This window comes from Coccomyxa subellipsoidea (genome assembly GCF_000258705.1).
Source record: "Coccomyxa subellipsoidea C-169, whole genome shotgun sequence".
Taxonomy (NCBI): Eukaryota; Viridiplantae; Chlorophyta; class Trebouxiophyceae; family Coccomyxaceae; genus Coccomyxa; species Coccomyxa subellipsoidea.
The window spans coordinates 1,416,419-1,430,746 of record NW_005178031.1 but is presented as its reverse complement, the minus strand read 5'-3'; the positions used below and the strand labels follow the sequence as shown (position 1 = coordinate 1,430,746).

Sequence of the window (14,328 nt, the reverse complement as noted above, 5' to 3'; positions counted from 1 at the left end):
CTGGGGATTCATGATCATCACTATAATTTTCCTTCCTCCTAATAACAATAATGTTCCTCTTGAGTCAAGACTCTGAAGCGAATTCACTTGAAGCCGATTATGCACTGCAGTTCGAGCTCACAAGTTACTAGTGTGATTGAGTATACAATTGAGTTGTCACCGATGCAAGTATGCAGTGCAAGTGTGTACAGCCATGCGATGTCCGCAAATGCTGCAGCCGCTAGCTATAGCAGCGCTGCTCCTTTATGCATATGGTTTCAGTGGCTCAAGGGCGTCACTCCACACATCAAGAACGCCTGAAAGAGAAGCCAATGCACAAATAGGTAGCTACTAGGTACAAGTTGCCAGAACGAGCCGACATTTTGTCTCCCTCAGTATCTAGAGCACTCCAACCGTGTTCTTGGACTACACAATATACTCTCACATTTAAATTACACTCCAGCGCTGCACGATGCGCAGTGCGCACAGTGCCAATGTACAGCCACTGACCATGCTTACAACTATACTGCCGTCACACAAGCCATGTGCTGTGCAATGGTGGCTGCAAGCATCCAGCACTTGCATGGAGTGCAGACATCTACGGAGCCCCTGATCAGCAGGGCCTAGTGGGCATTCTCTTCACAGTGCGTGCCGTATGCGGCTGAGTCCAGAAGGCCGTCAGCCTGGGACGGGTCTGTCAACTTCACCTTGATCATCCAGCCGTCGGAGAATGGCGCAGTGTTCACCTGCCACCAACACAAACCTCTTTCTACCCCATGAGAGTAGGACTACTACAGCCAACCCACAAAAGACACATGGTGCTGACGGTGCCATGTGCTGATGCATGGACATGCATCACTGGCTATGAATTGACTGAGGGCGTTACGGAATGAGTATTCACCTTGCCGGGATCCTCAGTCAGGGTCTGGTTCGTCTCAACAACCTCCCCGCTCAATGGTGAGTACACATCACTTGCGGCCTGTTTGCCAGAGCACAGCAGCCTTCAGATCACGTGGCTCAGCATCAGGTACAAAAACCAATATTGAGACAAGGGGGAGGGCAGCAATTGTTGCATCTGTCAAATGTGCTGCATCCCACCGATGTCCCACATGACGATGGAAAAGTGAGTGAAGCCAAGCAGCGCACCTTGACTGACTCAACCACACCAAAGTTCTCTCCCTGGGTCACCTCTGAGCCGACCTCAGGAAGCTCAACGTACACAATGTCGCCCAGCTCGCTCTGCACATGCCACACTGACATAAAATATTGCACCAGGGACTCCAGTATTTAAGCAACCCTGGACATCGAAAATGATAAGCTGCTGTCGTACCCCAGCAATTCACCGCAATCCGCACCTGTGCGAAGTCTGAGATGCCGATAGTGGCTGTGTCACCATCAATCTTCGCGTACTCGTGGGATTTCGCATACTTGAAGCCCTCCTCAACTGCAGGGGCAATGAGAGCCATCAGTAACGCAATTGATAATAGAGAGAACCTGTGCCTGATATCAGCCAGCGTAATTGCACACGAAATTGTTGCTCCCCTGTGTTACTTGATCCTCAGCAGAGAAACAACAGATTGTAGCTAGCTACTTGCGGTCACGTTTAGATGCGCGCACCATTGTGATAAGACTCGAAGTAACAGCCTTTGCATACACAGAGTCAGCTGCGATCGATCACAGCTCATTACCACTCACCTGTGGCAAATCCCCTGAAGGCTCCTGCGCGCAGGACAGTTGCGAGGGAGGTGGACACCTGCCCAGCCAACGGGCTGGCCCAGCAGAGGCCTGTGCGTTGGGCAGCAAACGAAGCCAGCTGACGGAGAGCCATAGCTACGATGAAAGTAAGGGGGCGAGGGGGAGGATCTTATTGCCAAAGCCAACAAAGTTCCACTTGTGGATGTCGCTTTGCAGAGGCCTGGATGCCAGAATAGGAGCATCATCTATATTACCTATTCAGGCACACCTCAGCGCGGACGATGACTACCCCACCGTTCCGGTACCCTGTTGGGGAAGACAGCAACCTGCACAAGCTCGCGCGTCAGCCCAGCATCTGTGGAACATTCTCTAGTGAGTAGTTGTCATCATAGGATGTACCTGAGCATGAGTCGCTTCAAAAGAATGTGAAGGTGCGACTACTGCAAATCTCCACTTTGCTGGGTTTCGGTTTGGGGAGAACAACTTGATCTGCTCGACTAGATGAGTTTCAGATATTGCAAATTTTGTTCAGGCTTTGATATTCTGTCCGATGGGGTGATCGCCACATGTTCTCTACATAGAACGGCAGTTGCTCTGTGGGCGGTGCTTCAGCTGGTTGCATTTGTGGTATCCTCACTCAAAGATCAGCCTTGGATTGGCTCAATGTGCATGTAGGCTAGTTAGTTCTCACCACATCTCACCTCTTGCAACGACATGGTATACTCGAAGCATACCTTGTAAGATGCAAGGTGTGCGCAGGATCAGGCCAGGCAACTGGTGGGAGGGCATGCATAGGGCGACCAGATTGCGAGAGGGATCTGGCGGACCAATCAGCACATTAGTGGGGATCAGACTGCGTACACACTTGTCGGATTGCTGGCGATGGGTGCTCCTAGCGGCCCTTCTTGCTCTCCTTCCAGGCTGGACTGATGCAGCAGGCAGCCAAGCCCAGGTCCTCCGTGCAGGGTCAGGCTTGCGAGCAAACGAGGTGCAGGCGCATCACCTGACGAGGAAGGCTGTGTGCTCTGGAACTTTCCTTGGACAGAGCCCCTTGTTCAAGGGCGAGTGGGTGGCTCATGAGGTATGCTCCCCCTCATATCAGCAGCATCCCTGTTGACTGCTCCTGGGTAGTTGCTGTATTGCAGTGGAACACAGCAATGCATAGTGGCTGCCGACGATCGGCTACCACACATGATCAGCTCAACTTCGCTGTTCATGTGTTGAAAATAGCGGTATGGTGCTCCAGGAACCATCCTTTCATGGCTTCTACAACAAAGCAAAGGAGTGCCCCAGTTGGGTGCAAGGCTGGGACTGCCAGGCGGATGGCACCGATCACAGGGATATGCTGGACAAAGAGTACAATCAGGTGATGTGCGATCCCCTTTTCTAATTCCAGGCATTGCTCTGCATCATATCGATACAAGCGCATGGCTGCAAATTTCATCACCTCATGCATCTAAGAATCAGACTACACTGTGCAGGTGTACAAGCCGTTTGTGTGCGATATGAGGCAGTGGGACCTGCAAGAGTTTGCAAAGTGCACAGCAAACCGGCGCATGATAATGGTGGGTGACATGTCCATGCAGCAGATGTTTAACAGCCTGGCTTGCCTCACTCGCCCGGCCCTGAAGTCCGGCAAGCAGACGCCCTGGGAGGTGAGATCCAAGCAGTAATACATTATTGCATGTTCACTCTCAGCAGATGGGGCCCTGGCCAGCAGTGGGCGGTGTACATACTGAGCATCGTGCCCACGGTTGGGTGGGTCTCGCACCTTGCAGCAGATGGGGCCCCAATGCTAAGCGTCAGTTGCTGCTTGGTTCTTGCGAGCCCGAAATGGGCAGGACATGTGGGAGCCTTTACCTGGAGCTTGTTTGCAGCCGCACCTTTTTTCTGGCAGGCGCAGCATGTGATAAGAATGATAGTAATAACTCTCAGCGAAGCCTGTCTCCCTGTGCCACACCTGGTGTGCTGCTCTGAACAGCATTTGCGAATGCGGCTGCAGGAATCTGATCTGAAGCTGGACAAGGAATACACTGCGCGGTCGCTGCAGCCGGGTCTGCATGTGAAGAAGAAGTTTGTGGGGGATTTCCTTCTCGACAACGGGCTTCACGTGTTCCTGAGGAGCTTCAATGTGTTCAACCTGACCCTGTGGGACGATGTCATGAAGCCCTTTGGAGAGCTGCAGGCCGATGACATCCTGGTGAGCACTTTACGCTTATAAAGCAGCTTATGTGTTGCTTGAAGTCATTCGGACGCAGGGTGCTCCTGCTGTGTGTCGACTGAATGCCCCAGACTTCCTTCACTGGGGTTCAGCAGGGAATACCATACTCAACAGCTTGACTGTGGTCTCTCTGGAGGCTGTAAGGTCCCGATGAGTGGTACCGCGCTGTGTGTGCATGTGTTGGGTGGCAGGACTCGCATTATGTGGATCATGTGAACAAAATTGGAGCTTTAGGCGCCAATTGAGTGGTTCAGTGCTCTTTTACTAGGGCGCAGGAAGTCTTTTGCTGGGCCGCAGAAGTCGGATCTGATGATCGGCGCGTGGGTTGGAGCAGGTGGTGAATTTTGGCGCGTGGTATCCGAGGTACTCGGTGCTGGATCCGCACCACCCGTGGCCGGCCTGGCAGAAGGATATGAAGGAGCTGCTGATGGAGCGGCTGGCCGGCTACAAGGCGCGCACCTTCTGGCGCTCCTACGCAGCCGCCCACTACGGCGGCACCAACGGCACCAACACCTTTGAGGAGGCGCGTCCCATATAATTGGCCATGCATATTTCACCTTTTGAAGGTTGAAAATATCAAGGAAAGAGAGATGCAAGCTGTGAAGGCATTGCGAGCGCCAGAGAAGGAGAAAAGACTGCCTCACAGCGTGGCTAGAGTGCATCAAACAGCGCAAACTTCTTTGAAGAAGATGGAAGCAGAGTTGTTAGAGGGATAAAGGGGGCAAATAGTCGGGCATGAGTTTCACGTACAAGCATGGGTGGCAGGTATTTGCCTGGCACAACAGGGCTAGCTCATTGCTGCTTCATTTGTGGGCTCAAGGAATCAGGCTCTGATGGCAGCTTGTGATGGGAACAGGAGGCCGCAAAGGAGCTGAAGGCGGGAGGGGTCTGCCCGGCGACTAAGCTGGGAGAGTCTTGGTATGAGGAGTATGTGAGGGCGTTTCTGCGCAAGTGCGGCACCAAGTGCAGCCATGTCAGCCTGCTGCCGGTGTTCCAGCTGACTGTGGGCAGGCCCAACTCGCACATGGGCTCCTTTGGGCACGGCAAGGACGGGCACAACCTGGACTGCCGAATGTACTGCAGCAATGTTGTGGATCAGTGGAACGTGCTGCTGTTCAATCTCCTCTGTTGAGACAGAGTTTTTGGATGATGCATTGCTGCAGTGCCTGAAGACAGCAGCATGGAATTGGAACATGCTTTGATCCTAATGTGAATACATATCCAGGATATTGTGTACATGTGTCAACGTCTGACGTTACATGCCTTGGCACGAGCAACCTGCCATGATGAGCGGCATGCTATGCAAGCAAATTTGGTGTAAATCAAGGCTTTCAACCCTTTACTCCAACAAGGCAGCTACCATTCTGATCTTCACATGCAGACATTGCAGGACATCAGTAAAGTTGTTTCCACAGTACAATAGTTGCAACACATCTGGGAATAGTGGTCCAGAGCATTAGTATGCACGCCGTTCACATGTTACATACCCAATCCATGTTCCTTGCAGGTTTGCTGATACAGTGAGAATCAATGAGTCATCCTGAGGCAGGTGGCACCCAGTACACACATGACAACTCAAGAGCATGTTTCTTTATTGCGCACTCAATGCAAGTGCTAAGGGAGAAGGACCGCACGGGTACGCCAAAGGGCAACAGGCGCCAAGCAGCTAGAACCAAAAAGCAATGCAGGCATTCGTAACACTTTGATCTGGAAAGCTCCATCACTGCATGATGTCATACGGTTTGAAGAGCTTTTTGAATTTGGCGGTGCGGTCGGCCTCCTCTGCTGGGCTGCTTGCACACTTCTTCCAGTCCGCCCTGTCTGGTGCACCGGCCAGGCTTGCCGCCACCTGCACCCAACATATGGCTCTTTGTCGCCAATTTTGTGAAAATTCATGTTTTCTCTTTCTCTTGCCTTCCCTTCCCTTCCCTCATCTCTTCCTTCAAAGCCAGGGGCAGACACCCTCAGAAAACTCGGCTGCATGGATGTGTTGCGCACCAGGAGACTCTAAATCGACACATTCAATTCAAATTTTCTTGCGCGCACACAAATCAGAATCAGGGAAAGGAGGAACCTCTTTGTTTCAAGACCCTTGCACAAAGGACTGCAAGGGGCGTTGGGAGGGTTGGGCGCACCTCGCGGCCAAAGTTGAGGGGGTGCTTGTCGCCGCGGGTGATGGCGTGGACCAGGCGGCTGCCGTCCGGCAGCAGCGCGACAAAGTACTCACCGTCCCCCACCGCCTGCCGCAGCACCTCCCTGCCAGCCTCCCCCTGGCACATCAACACCCACCAGGCCTGATGAGTCACTCTTCTTCTTAAATGGGTGCAATTATCACTTTTGAGGCGACTCCCAACGGTGAAGCATCACAGGGACTTGCACAGGGCAGAATGTGCCTGGGGTTTTGTTTGTACGCAAGTGCAAGATGCTCTGCAGGTCAGGCGACAGAGGGGTATGAAGCCAAGGTCAGATAGGCACATGAACATGCGGCGTGCTTGAATGCACAGAATGGTCCTTCCGTTGGACAAAGGGGTGGGGTCTAAAGTGTGTGGGGTCACCTTGGAGGGGCCGTCCAGGGGCTGCAGGGGCACTCCGTGGTCGCGCGCGAGCTGCTCCACAGTGCTGCGCGCGCCGGCGGCGGCCTTGGCCGAAACGGGCAGCACGTTGAACTGGCAATGGTTGCCGCCCGACTTCCTGAACGTCATGTAGCGCTCAAACGCGAACAGCTCGCACCCCTGTCGCACACCGCAAGCTTCTTGTGAGATAATCCTATTGCATTGCATATCAGTGCAGCACCGAGTGTTCTCAGGCTTTAGGCATCTGAAACACCAACTCTAGTTGTAGAGGATTTAGTATCCCCTACTATCCAAGAACTCCAAGAAGTTGGCACTGACCACAGACCAAGGGAAGTACAGAATCGGAGTGACCAGCAGTTCTCAGATATGCATGTGGGGAACACAGAAAGCTTTTGCAAGCCATGAAGGATCACCTGGGAGGCGAAGCAGGACTGCAGGGCGGACAGGTAGCGCTCCATCTCTGCAAAGGATGAGGCGGACAGGGACAGCTGGGACGGGTAGTGCTCCACAGGCAGCACCAGCACATGGCTGTCCACAATGGGGCCCTTATCAAGCACCACATAGCACTCCTCTCCTGCCCAATCCCCAAATACATTCTCACCGGGCTGCCATTTTCTAAACCGTAGCATCCTTCCAGTTCAGACACGCTTCACAGCGGACAATTGGGGCCTGTTTCTCCCGGCGATGAGCGGAGCCTGTCAACACTTGGAGGACTTGACACCAGTGCGATTTTCCTCCTCGGCCTCTGCTCTCCATGTTTACTTCTGGTATTGCGGCACTCTTGCCAAGGCCACTTAAGAGTGCCGTGGTAGCACCTCGCGCATACATGCAGCGATAGAGCAACGACTGCAAGTGCAAGGCGCACCTATGCTGGCGACCAGGTTGACGTCTGCGTTAGGGTTGGACAGGCAGAACCAGCAGCCCTCCACGGGCTTGCCGCTGGGAGCGCGGGCGCCGCTGGTGCTGACATCAATTGTGAGCTCGCGGCCCATGAACTCGCTGCCATGCAGCTGGCACGCGCGCTCCGCTGCCTGCTCCGTCTCAAATTGCACAAAGCCGTAGCCGTGCAGCTTCCCTGCAACGCACATAATTGCTCTTCAACACACCGCATCATGGTGCATGCAGGGTGGCACAACTCAACTCCTTGGCTTTGTTGTGGCAATGCTAGTGCTGACAATTACTGGGTGTAAGGCCCTCCTGCCGCCGTACTTTGGTCTGGTTGACAAGACAGACAGACATTGAAGCTCAGAAAAGCTGTCCTAAGTCTAAAAGGCCATGCAATTGGCGAGCTAAAGGATGGCTGCCTGGGGCAGGATTGCCAGTCATGGCATGCTGTGATGCATGGCTGACTAAGTGCAAGGTGTACTAGGTACTACATAACCAAGCAAACCCAGCTGAGTGGAATTCAGGGGTGCAAAGGTGAGTACCGTCGGCTTCGGCGCCGCGGCGCACGTCGGCGACGGGGCCGGCCTGCGTGAAGAAGGCGATGATGTCATCCTCGGTTGCGCGGAAGGGCAGGTTCTTGACGTACACCGTCTTGCGCTCGTCCTTGACCACGTCCGGCCGGCCCAGGCTCGGCGCCGCGTAGCCGCCCTTGGCGCGCTTGTTCTGCTGCCACCGCCACGACTGCGCGCCAGGCCAAGCACTCCTTATGCTTGGTATAAGTCTCTGATTACCAACCTCCGGCCAGCAGAGCTAGCTGAGCAATCGCCGGCCTCTGCATGCCTTTTCCAGGAGCCAGAGACAGGCAGGGTAGATTTTCCTGTGGTCAGTGTGTCCTCAAGAAGCAGAGTGGTCAGGAAGTCCCTTCAGAGACTTCCCAGGGCGTGGTATTGCTGCTGCTTCTTGCATGGCAGGCTTCAAGCGTCTCTCCTGTTGCCTTGCAGGTGTCATTGATTGCACAAGGAGGGTGTGCCAAACCAAGTGGGCGGACCTGCTCGCCCAGATCCTCGTCGGCACCGGGCAAGGGCCGCTTGGAGGTGCTGGGCAGCTCGTAAGGGCAGGGCGTGGTGCCCTCCGGCCGCTGAGTCAGCGTGGCTACGTCCATCTCCGCAGCCGGCACCAGCGCCAGCGCATGCAGGCTCTTCGCCTTGGCCGCGTTCCCCACGGATCCCAGCCCAATGAACCGTGTCACATGCGCGCCTGCACCCATCAATCCATGCTTCAATTAAACGCAATTGATCCTGCAGACAGAGCATGAAAAGAAGGCCTTGTATACACACCCACCCTCCACAGGCCATGCCCAGGGATCACTATATGGTACTTTGATACTTTTTAGTTCTTAGTACCCCCTGCCACGCGTGTATTTAGCGCTGATAGAAAGTTGGATGCAGCACAATTAGCACAGCTCTGCACCCAATGCCTAATGGTGTTCTCCTGCAGGGGTGGAAAATCCCTTGCAGGGAGGTGCATGCAGGCCACACGATCACAGACAGTTTCCCAGGGACAGAGCGGTAGATGTCTTGGGGGCACACCCGCGCCGAGGTCTTTGTTGAGGTAGGGCGGGCGGGCGTAGAAGACATCCTTGCCGCCGCAAACGTGGTACCTCGGCCGCACCTTGGTCGCCAGGCTGGCCACCACCTCAGACCCTGCCATGCACACCTATTCCTCTGGACCAATTCTAACTTTGCTCTTATTTACATGTGTAAGCAAACAGGGGTCGAGCAGGCAGCCAAGCTTCCAGTGCAGGGGCAGCGATGATTGGATTCTGAGTGGCATGCACCTGTGCTGCCAGCATCTGCAGGTGCTGAGCCCGGCGGCACAGCTGCTGTGACATCTGCAGGCCATTCACAGGTGATGAAGATGTCCACATCCCCTTCTGCTTTGTCCACAGCCTGCTCCAACGCCCTCACATCCCCCTGCGCATGACAGCAATCTAATTGGCTCCAGGCATGCACATACATGTGTCCTTGGATTGCAATCAGATTGCCAGGCAGAACAAGACATACAGTGTCAAGCAGCGCATGCCTACCTTGCTGTAATGCCTGCAAGACGCTGACTGGACACCGTCCTGAAAGGCTTGTGCATTGTGGGTCCCATCAAGGTACGCCACATTCAGGCCATGGAGCTGTCTGATCCCAGATCGCCCAAGGTAATGCACTGCAGCGGATATGTCTGCGCTGCTGAGGGACTCAATGGCATGAGCAGCGCCCCGCCCGAAGGAGCCTATGAAGTATGTGGGGAGTGGGACTTCTTTTGCACCGCTGACGTAGTCCAGTATTTCTGTGTCCTTTTCACTGTCGTCTTCGGATGGTCCTGAAGATCATCAGCTCACATTAGATTGACAAGCTTGGGCAAGCGGCACCAGCACCTGTTGTGGCAAGTCATGCATGCATGACCTGCAAAGCAACTACGAGCGCAACCTGCCTTGGAACATCCGTTCTGCAAATCGGCATTTGAAGCACTCACCAGCCTCTGGGAAAAATCTGCCAGTGCACAGAAGCATGTCGAAAGGGCCATTGGATTTGTTCACTGCAGAAACCCTCTTGAAAAGAGCCGAGATCTTTCCATCTGCTGAGCCACTCAGAAGCACTTTCTTTGGGCTCATAAAGTCGTCTTTATTCAACAAGACCTGCCCACGAGTAGAAGCGGAGATCGGCACTGACAGATCACCAAGTCATTCCAGAAAAGAACACAGCTGGACGTAACAAGGACAACTTCAGGTAATTTACAGACTTAGATTGACGCTGCCGTGCAACCAATTGTTTACTTAATATATAAGACAGAAGAAAGAGCTTCAATGGATCAGAACACCCTTAAAAATCCCTCGATTTGGTGCTGCTTTCGGAAACCCTTTAAAGGTATATTACGTCAGCCCCACATGGGCCCAGAAGAAGCCCAGAGGTCCCCTTTTCTCCTGACATTGTCCTCTCATGCTGCTGGGGTAGTGATCAATTGTCATTTTATAGAAGAAAGTTTTCCTCAAAATGCATTGACAGATATGCAAACTGACGATGGGGCACAATGTTGCACCTAGCCACTGCTAGTTTTAGGTTCCTTTAGAGAATGTACACCTTGTAGCATAGACGGATCTATCTTGGCTGCAAATTCGGTAGATGTCTAGGTATTCCGCTCGCACACGACAATTGACCCCCTTCATTTGGGTACTTGCATTTCTAGCTGAGGCTTGCTGAGCCCGCGAGAACCAATTGTCTAGATCGGACCGGTGAAGATCGTAAAATGCGAGGATTATCACGCCTTGCGACTCATTTTCTGAGAGTTCCGCTCGCGCAAGCAGCGGAAAGTGTGCTGACATGCCAGTCTGCCCTCACACCAACTGCAGCGTGCAAGACAGCTCCATCAGTGTCACCTATGACACTTGAGAGTCGCTGCTTTAGTGCTCTGCCCGAGCTCCTACCAAACAAGCATGAGACAGAGACAGCTCCAGAGCTCCAGTATGCTGACCATAACCTACATAGCGAGAGCGGGCAGATCGAAGCAGCAAACCACAGGAGGTTGTCAGAGATGCGACGAGCTGCTAGCAGGCAAAAGCCGTCCAGGCGGACAATCCAGCTGCCGAGCTCTCAGGAGACATCGGAGAGGCTGCAATCGCACAAGAATGCCAGCTGCTCAGGACCGAGCCCGCAGGAAGGACCAGCCCTGCACTGGAGAGAAGTAGTGGAAGGGCTTCGGCAGCAAAATGCGCAGACAGACCAGACAGGAGCCCAGATGCTGACTGATACCTTCGGGTGCGATCAAGTTTCACCGCTCAAGCTGGCGTTCGCCGCCACACTTGCAAGAGCTGATACTTCACTAGCTCATGGCAGAAATTGAATCCTTGTCATTTCACAGGCGCATGCACACGTATCTACGAATATCGCTGACGGAGCGGTGCAACCTGCGCTGCCTGTACTGCATGCCAGAGGAGGGAGTGGATCTCACCCCCAACGAGGACCTCATGACCACCGACGAGATCATGCGCCTGGTGAGGATGCAAAATTTCCCTCTCCATAACACTGCAGGGCTCTCTTAAGCTGTCGCGCGTGTTAGATAGCTTCCCTAGGATGACAGAAGGCCCTTGATGATGTATGCCCAAAGATGCCTCTTTTAACACGAATCATGTCTTGCCGAGGCATCGGTGCATACTGGTGAACACCAAAGTCTTTGTGCACAACATTGTCAGCCGATAGCAGGCATGACATTGAATTTTTTTATTTTTTAATCATGCAAATGATACTTGTCTCATCCCTTTGCTGTGGCACCCGAGTGCGTGAACATGCAGTAACAGCCGTGCGTTGCACCGCAGGCGGAGCTGTTTGCTGCGGCGGGAGTGCGCAAGGTGCGGCTGACGGGGGGCGAGCCGACGCTGCGGCGCGACCTTGTGGAGCTGACTGCCGGCATCCGCGCGCTGCCAGGCGTGCAGGCGGTCGGCCTCACCACCAACGGCCTCACCCTCTCCCGCAAACTTGCCGCCCTCCATGCCGCCGGTGCACCCTCACCACCCTTCCTGACAATGGCATACCATTTCTATAGACCGTGTTTGAAGACATTGCCAGGGAGGACAAACAGGAGTGCCCAGATTTCATCATTAGTACGCCCAATACTACAGAGCCCGAAGCTGCGGGGGTCCAGTGGGTTGTACCCTGCCCAAATCCAAATCGAGATGTACGAATTCTGGCTTGGGGATTTAGAGGGAGGCAACCCCACAGATCAATAAAGAATGGAGATCTAGAAATGTATCAAATTTGAGACAAGGTCCATGTGCGTACCATTCTAGTTTTGACACCAAAACTGCACCTCCAGCATGTTCCTGCAGGAAGCCAGCAGTGCTGTCACAGAGGAAATAGCTGGTATGGCATGTTGTGAGAGCGGCTTTTTCTTCACACTCAATGAGCATTGGCCGATGGACAGGTCTGGCTGTGTTTCAGGGCTCAACCTTCTGAACATCAGCGTGGACACTCTGAGGTCGGACCGTTTTGAGAGCATGACGCGCCGCCGGGGGCACGAGCGGGTCATGGGCGCCATTCGCCATGCTGTCGACCTCGGATATGACCCTGTCAAGGTACCCTGCCTTCTTACATCCCATGTTTACCCATCCTGCGTTTTTTTTGTCTCCTCTATTCCTGTACCCCTGACCTTTGCTAGCATTGGGAATATGTTGTTCAGAGTGCAAATCTAAGACTATGCCTTGCACTGATTTATCTGGGTGTTTCTCAACACACCAAGCCAGGCATACCTGTCCGCTCTTGCCGGAGGTACACTTTGTTTGCAGGTGTCCTGACCTGTCACTGGGTTGCACGATGGTGGTCACAGTAGGCTTTCCCCCAATATTATTTTTCACATGCATTGCTTACGGCCATCATGGCTTGTGAGCAGGTGAATGTGGTGGTGATGCGCGGGGTGAACGATGACGAGCTGTGTGACTTTGTGGAGTTGACGCGGGATGCGCCGTTGAATGTGCGCTTCATTGAGTACATGCCCTTTGATGGCAACGTGTGGAGCGACTCCAAGATGGTGCCCTACGCTGAGATGATGGCAGCCGTGCAGCAGCAGTACCCACAGGGGCTGGAGAGGTGCCTGGTGAGTGTCCAACATGATATTTGTATCTTGGTATCACTGTCCTTGCTGCTTACCATGCTCAATAGCTTGTCACTTTCACAGGAAGGGCAATTCTCCCTCCAACAATGTAAGCTTTGCCAAAGAAAAAACAAAGGAACCTAATCCTGCTTGAAGGTGTACTGTTCCTGTGCAGGACCCTCGAGGGGAGGTGGCAAAGAATTTCAGGGTGCCGGGCTTCAAGGGCAGCGTATCATTCATCACATCCATGACGAAAGCCTTCTGCGCCGACTGCAACCGCCTGCGCCTCATGGCCGATGGAAACCTCAAGGTCAGCCCACCTGCTCAGCACGTCTGCCCATACAATACCTGCCAACATGCAGCATTGTTGCAGTATTTGCCGCCACACAGCTGTCAGTTTGACTCAGTTCACAGGAGGTTGTAAGAGCCAGGCTGGTGCTGCAGGTGTGCCTCTTTGGGGCAAACGAGGTGAGCCTGAGGGATGCAATGCGCGAGGGGGCCAGTCAGGATGATCTGCGCGCCATCATCTCAGCGGCTGTGGACCGGAAAAAGGCAGCGCATGCCGGCATGTTTGAGATCGCCAAAACGCGCAACCGTGCCATGATCAAGATCGGCGGCTGATGCCTCTCCATAGCCCACTGCTGATCGTCACAGAATCTTCGAAGTTGTATGTGTCCTGCATGAATGATTGAGGAGTGTGCTTGTGAAATCTGTCTGCAAACATGCAATGTCCCGTTGCATCTTTTTGTCTTGCCAGCTCTTCTTTCTGGAAAGGAATAATAGCATCTTGCGGCGCTTCTTTTATGTAAGGGGCAATATGTGTAGCTGTAGTTGTCGCATTGTAGGACCTGCAGAATTGTGCAGGTAGACTTCGTCATCTTACACCTTGATGTCCTGAGCGGATTGATACTTGGTGCAGTTTATTCAGTGGCAGGCATAAGTGATGCGTGACATGGATCGGGCATGACAGAAGTGTCAGTTGGTATTCCGTTGCTCCAGTTCCAATTTGTGGCCCTTGACAGTGCGAGCATGCGCAGGGTTCATGAGCCTGAGAGGGTTCATGTAAGAGTAATGATCTTTACAACGGCTGTGGATGAATCTGCAATTGCTCTTCAAATTTGGCGACTCTTCCGAACGTGCATACAGTTTAAAAAGGCACATTAGCAATTCGGTGACAAATTGCATCAGCAACCCGGACACTGAAGAGAATTAAAGCCTACAAACCAAAAAAGAGGGACATCAAGGGTACATCAATGTCATAAGGCAGCTGCACAATAGTTTCCTGGCAGTTGCACATACTATGTACAGCTGCCGGGAACCTCAAAGGTTCTAGGAGACGACTGC

General features: G+C 53.4%; 4 protein-coding genes across 4 annotated transcripts; 2 read left to right on the top strand and 2 right to left on the bottom strand.

Annotated features, from left to right (window-relative positions):
- Positions 1-602: 602 nt before the first annotated feature.
- On the bottom strand, positions 603-1,445 carry COCSUDRAFT_17602 (glycine cleavage H-protein; the record flags this gene model as incomplete). Its single annotated transcript, XM_005646076.1, has 4 exons — positions 603-725; positions 881-958; positions 1,126-1,218; positions 1,335-1,445. The coding sequence occupies 4 exons, from the start codon at positions 1,443-1,445 to the stop codon at positions 603-605; spliced, it is 405 nt and encodes a 134-aa protein (XP_005646133.1).
- A 578-nt stretch (positions 1,446-2,023) lies between these two features.
- On the top strand, positions 2,024-5,228 carry COCSUDRAFT_66960 (hypothetical protein). The gene is made up of 7 exons (XM_005646075.1): positions 2,024-2,105; positions 2,434-2,755; positions 2,921-3,040; positions 3,156-3,329; positions 3,677-3,874; positions 4,230-4,418; positions 4,752-5,228. Exons 2-7 carry the CDS (start codon positions 2,462-2,464, stop codon positions 5,025-5,027), a joined length of 1,251 nt encoding a protein of 416 aa, XP_005646132.1. The 5' UTR covers positions 2,024-2,105; positions 2,434-2,461; the 3' UTR covers positions 5,028-5,228.
- A 387-nt stretch (positions 5,229-5,615) lies between these two features.
- COCSUDRAFT_17568 (hypothetical protein) lies at positions 5,616-10,015 on the bottom strand (the record flags this gene model as incomplete). Its single annotated transcript, XM_005646074.1, has 10 exons — positions 5,616-5,744; positions 6,031-6,159; positions 6,451-6,618; positions 6,882-7,042; positions 7,334-7,502; positions 8,285-8,610; positions 8,943-9,056; positions 9,191-9,343; positions 9,475-9,723; positions 9,877-10,015. The coding sequence occupies 10 exons, from the start codon at positions 10,013-10,015 to the stop codon at positions 5,616-5,618; spliced, it is 1,737 nt and encodes a 578-aa protein (XP_005646131.1).
- A 953-nt stretch (positions 10,016-10,968) lies between these two features.
- Positions 10,969-14,072, top strand: COCSUDRAFT_24726 (molybdenum cofactor biosynthesis prote). Its single transcript, XM_005646073.1, has 7 exons — positions 10,969-11,156; positions 11,260-11,392; positions 11,714-11,894; positions 12,336-12,469; positions 12,784-12,987; positions 13,160-13,294; positions 13,429-14,072. The coding sequence occupies exons 1-7, from the start codon at positions 11,137-11,139 to the stop codon at positions 13,603-13,605; spliced, it is 984 nt and encodes a 327-aa protein (XP_005646130.1). The 5' UTR covers positions 10,969-11,136; the 3' UTR covers positions 13,606-14,072.
- The last annotated feature ends 256 nt before the right edge of the window (positions 14,073-14,328 follow it).

Coding starts and splice junctions, on each gene's coding strand:
- COCSUDRAFT_66960 (XM_005646075.1), top strand. CDS start 2,462: ATGCATAGGGCGACCAGATTGCGAGAGGGATCTGGCGGACCAATCAGC. Junction 2,756..2,920: donor GCGAGTGGGTGGCTCATGAG/GTATGCTCCCCC, acceptor ATGGTGCTCCAG/GAACCATCCTTTCATGGCTT. Junction 3,330..3,676: donor GCAAGCAGACGCCCTGGGAG/GTGAGATCCAAG, acceptor ATGCGGCTGCAG/GAATCTGATCTGAAGCTGGA.
- COCSUDRAFT_24726 (XM_005646073.1), top strand. CDS start 11,137: ATGCTGACTGATACCTTCGG. Junction 11,393..11,713: donor CCGACGAGATCATGCGCCTG/GTGAGGATGCAA, acceptor GTTGCACCGCAG/GCGGAGCTGTTTGCTGCGGC. Junction 11,895..12,335: donor TGCCGCCCTCCATGCCGCCG/GTGCACCCTCAC, acceptor GCTGTGTTTCAG/GGCTCAACCTTCTGAACATC.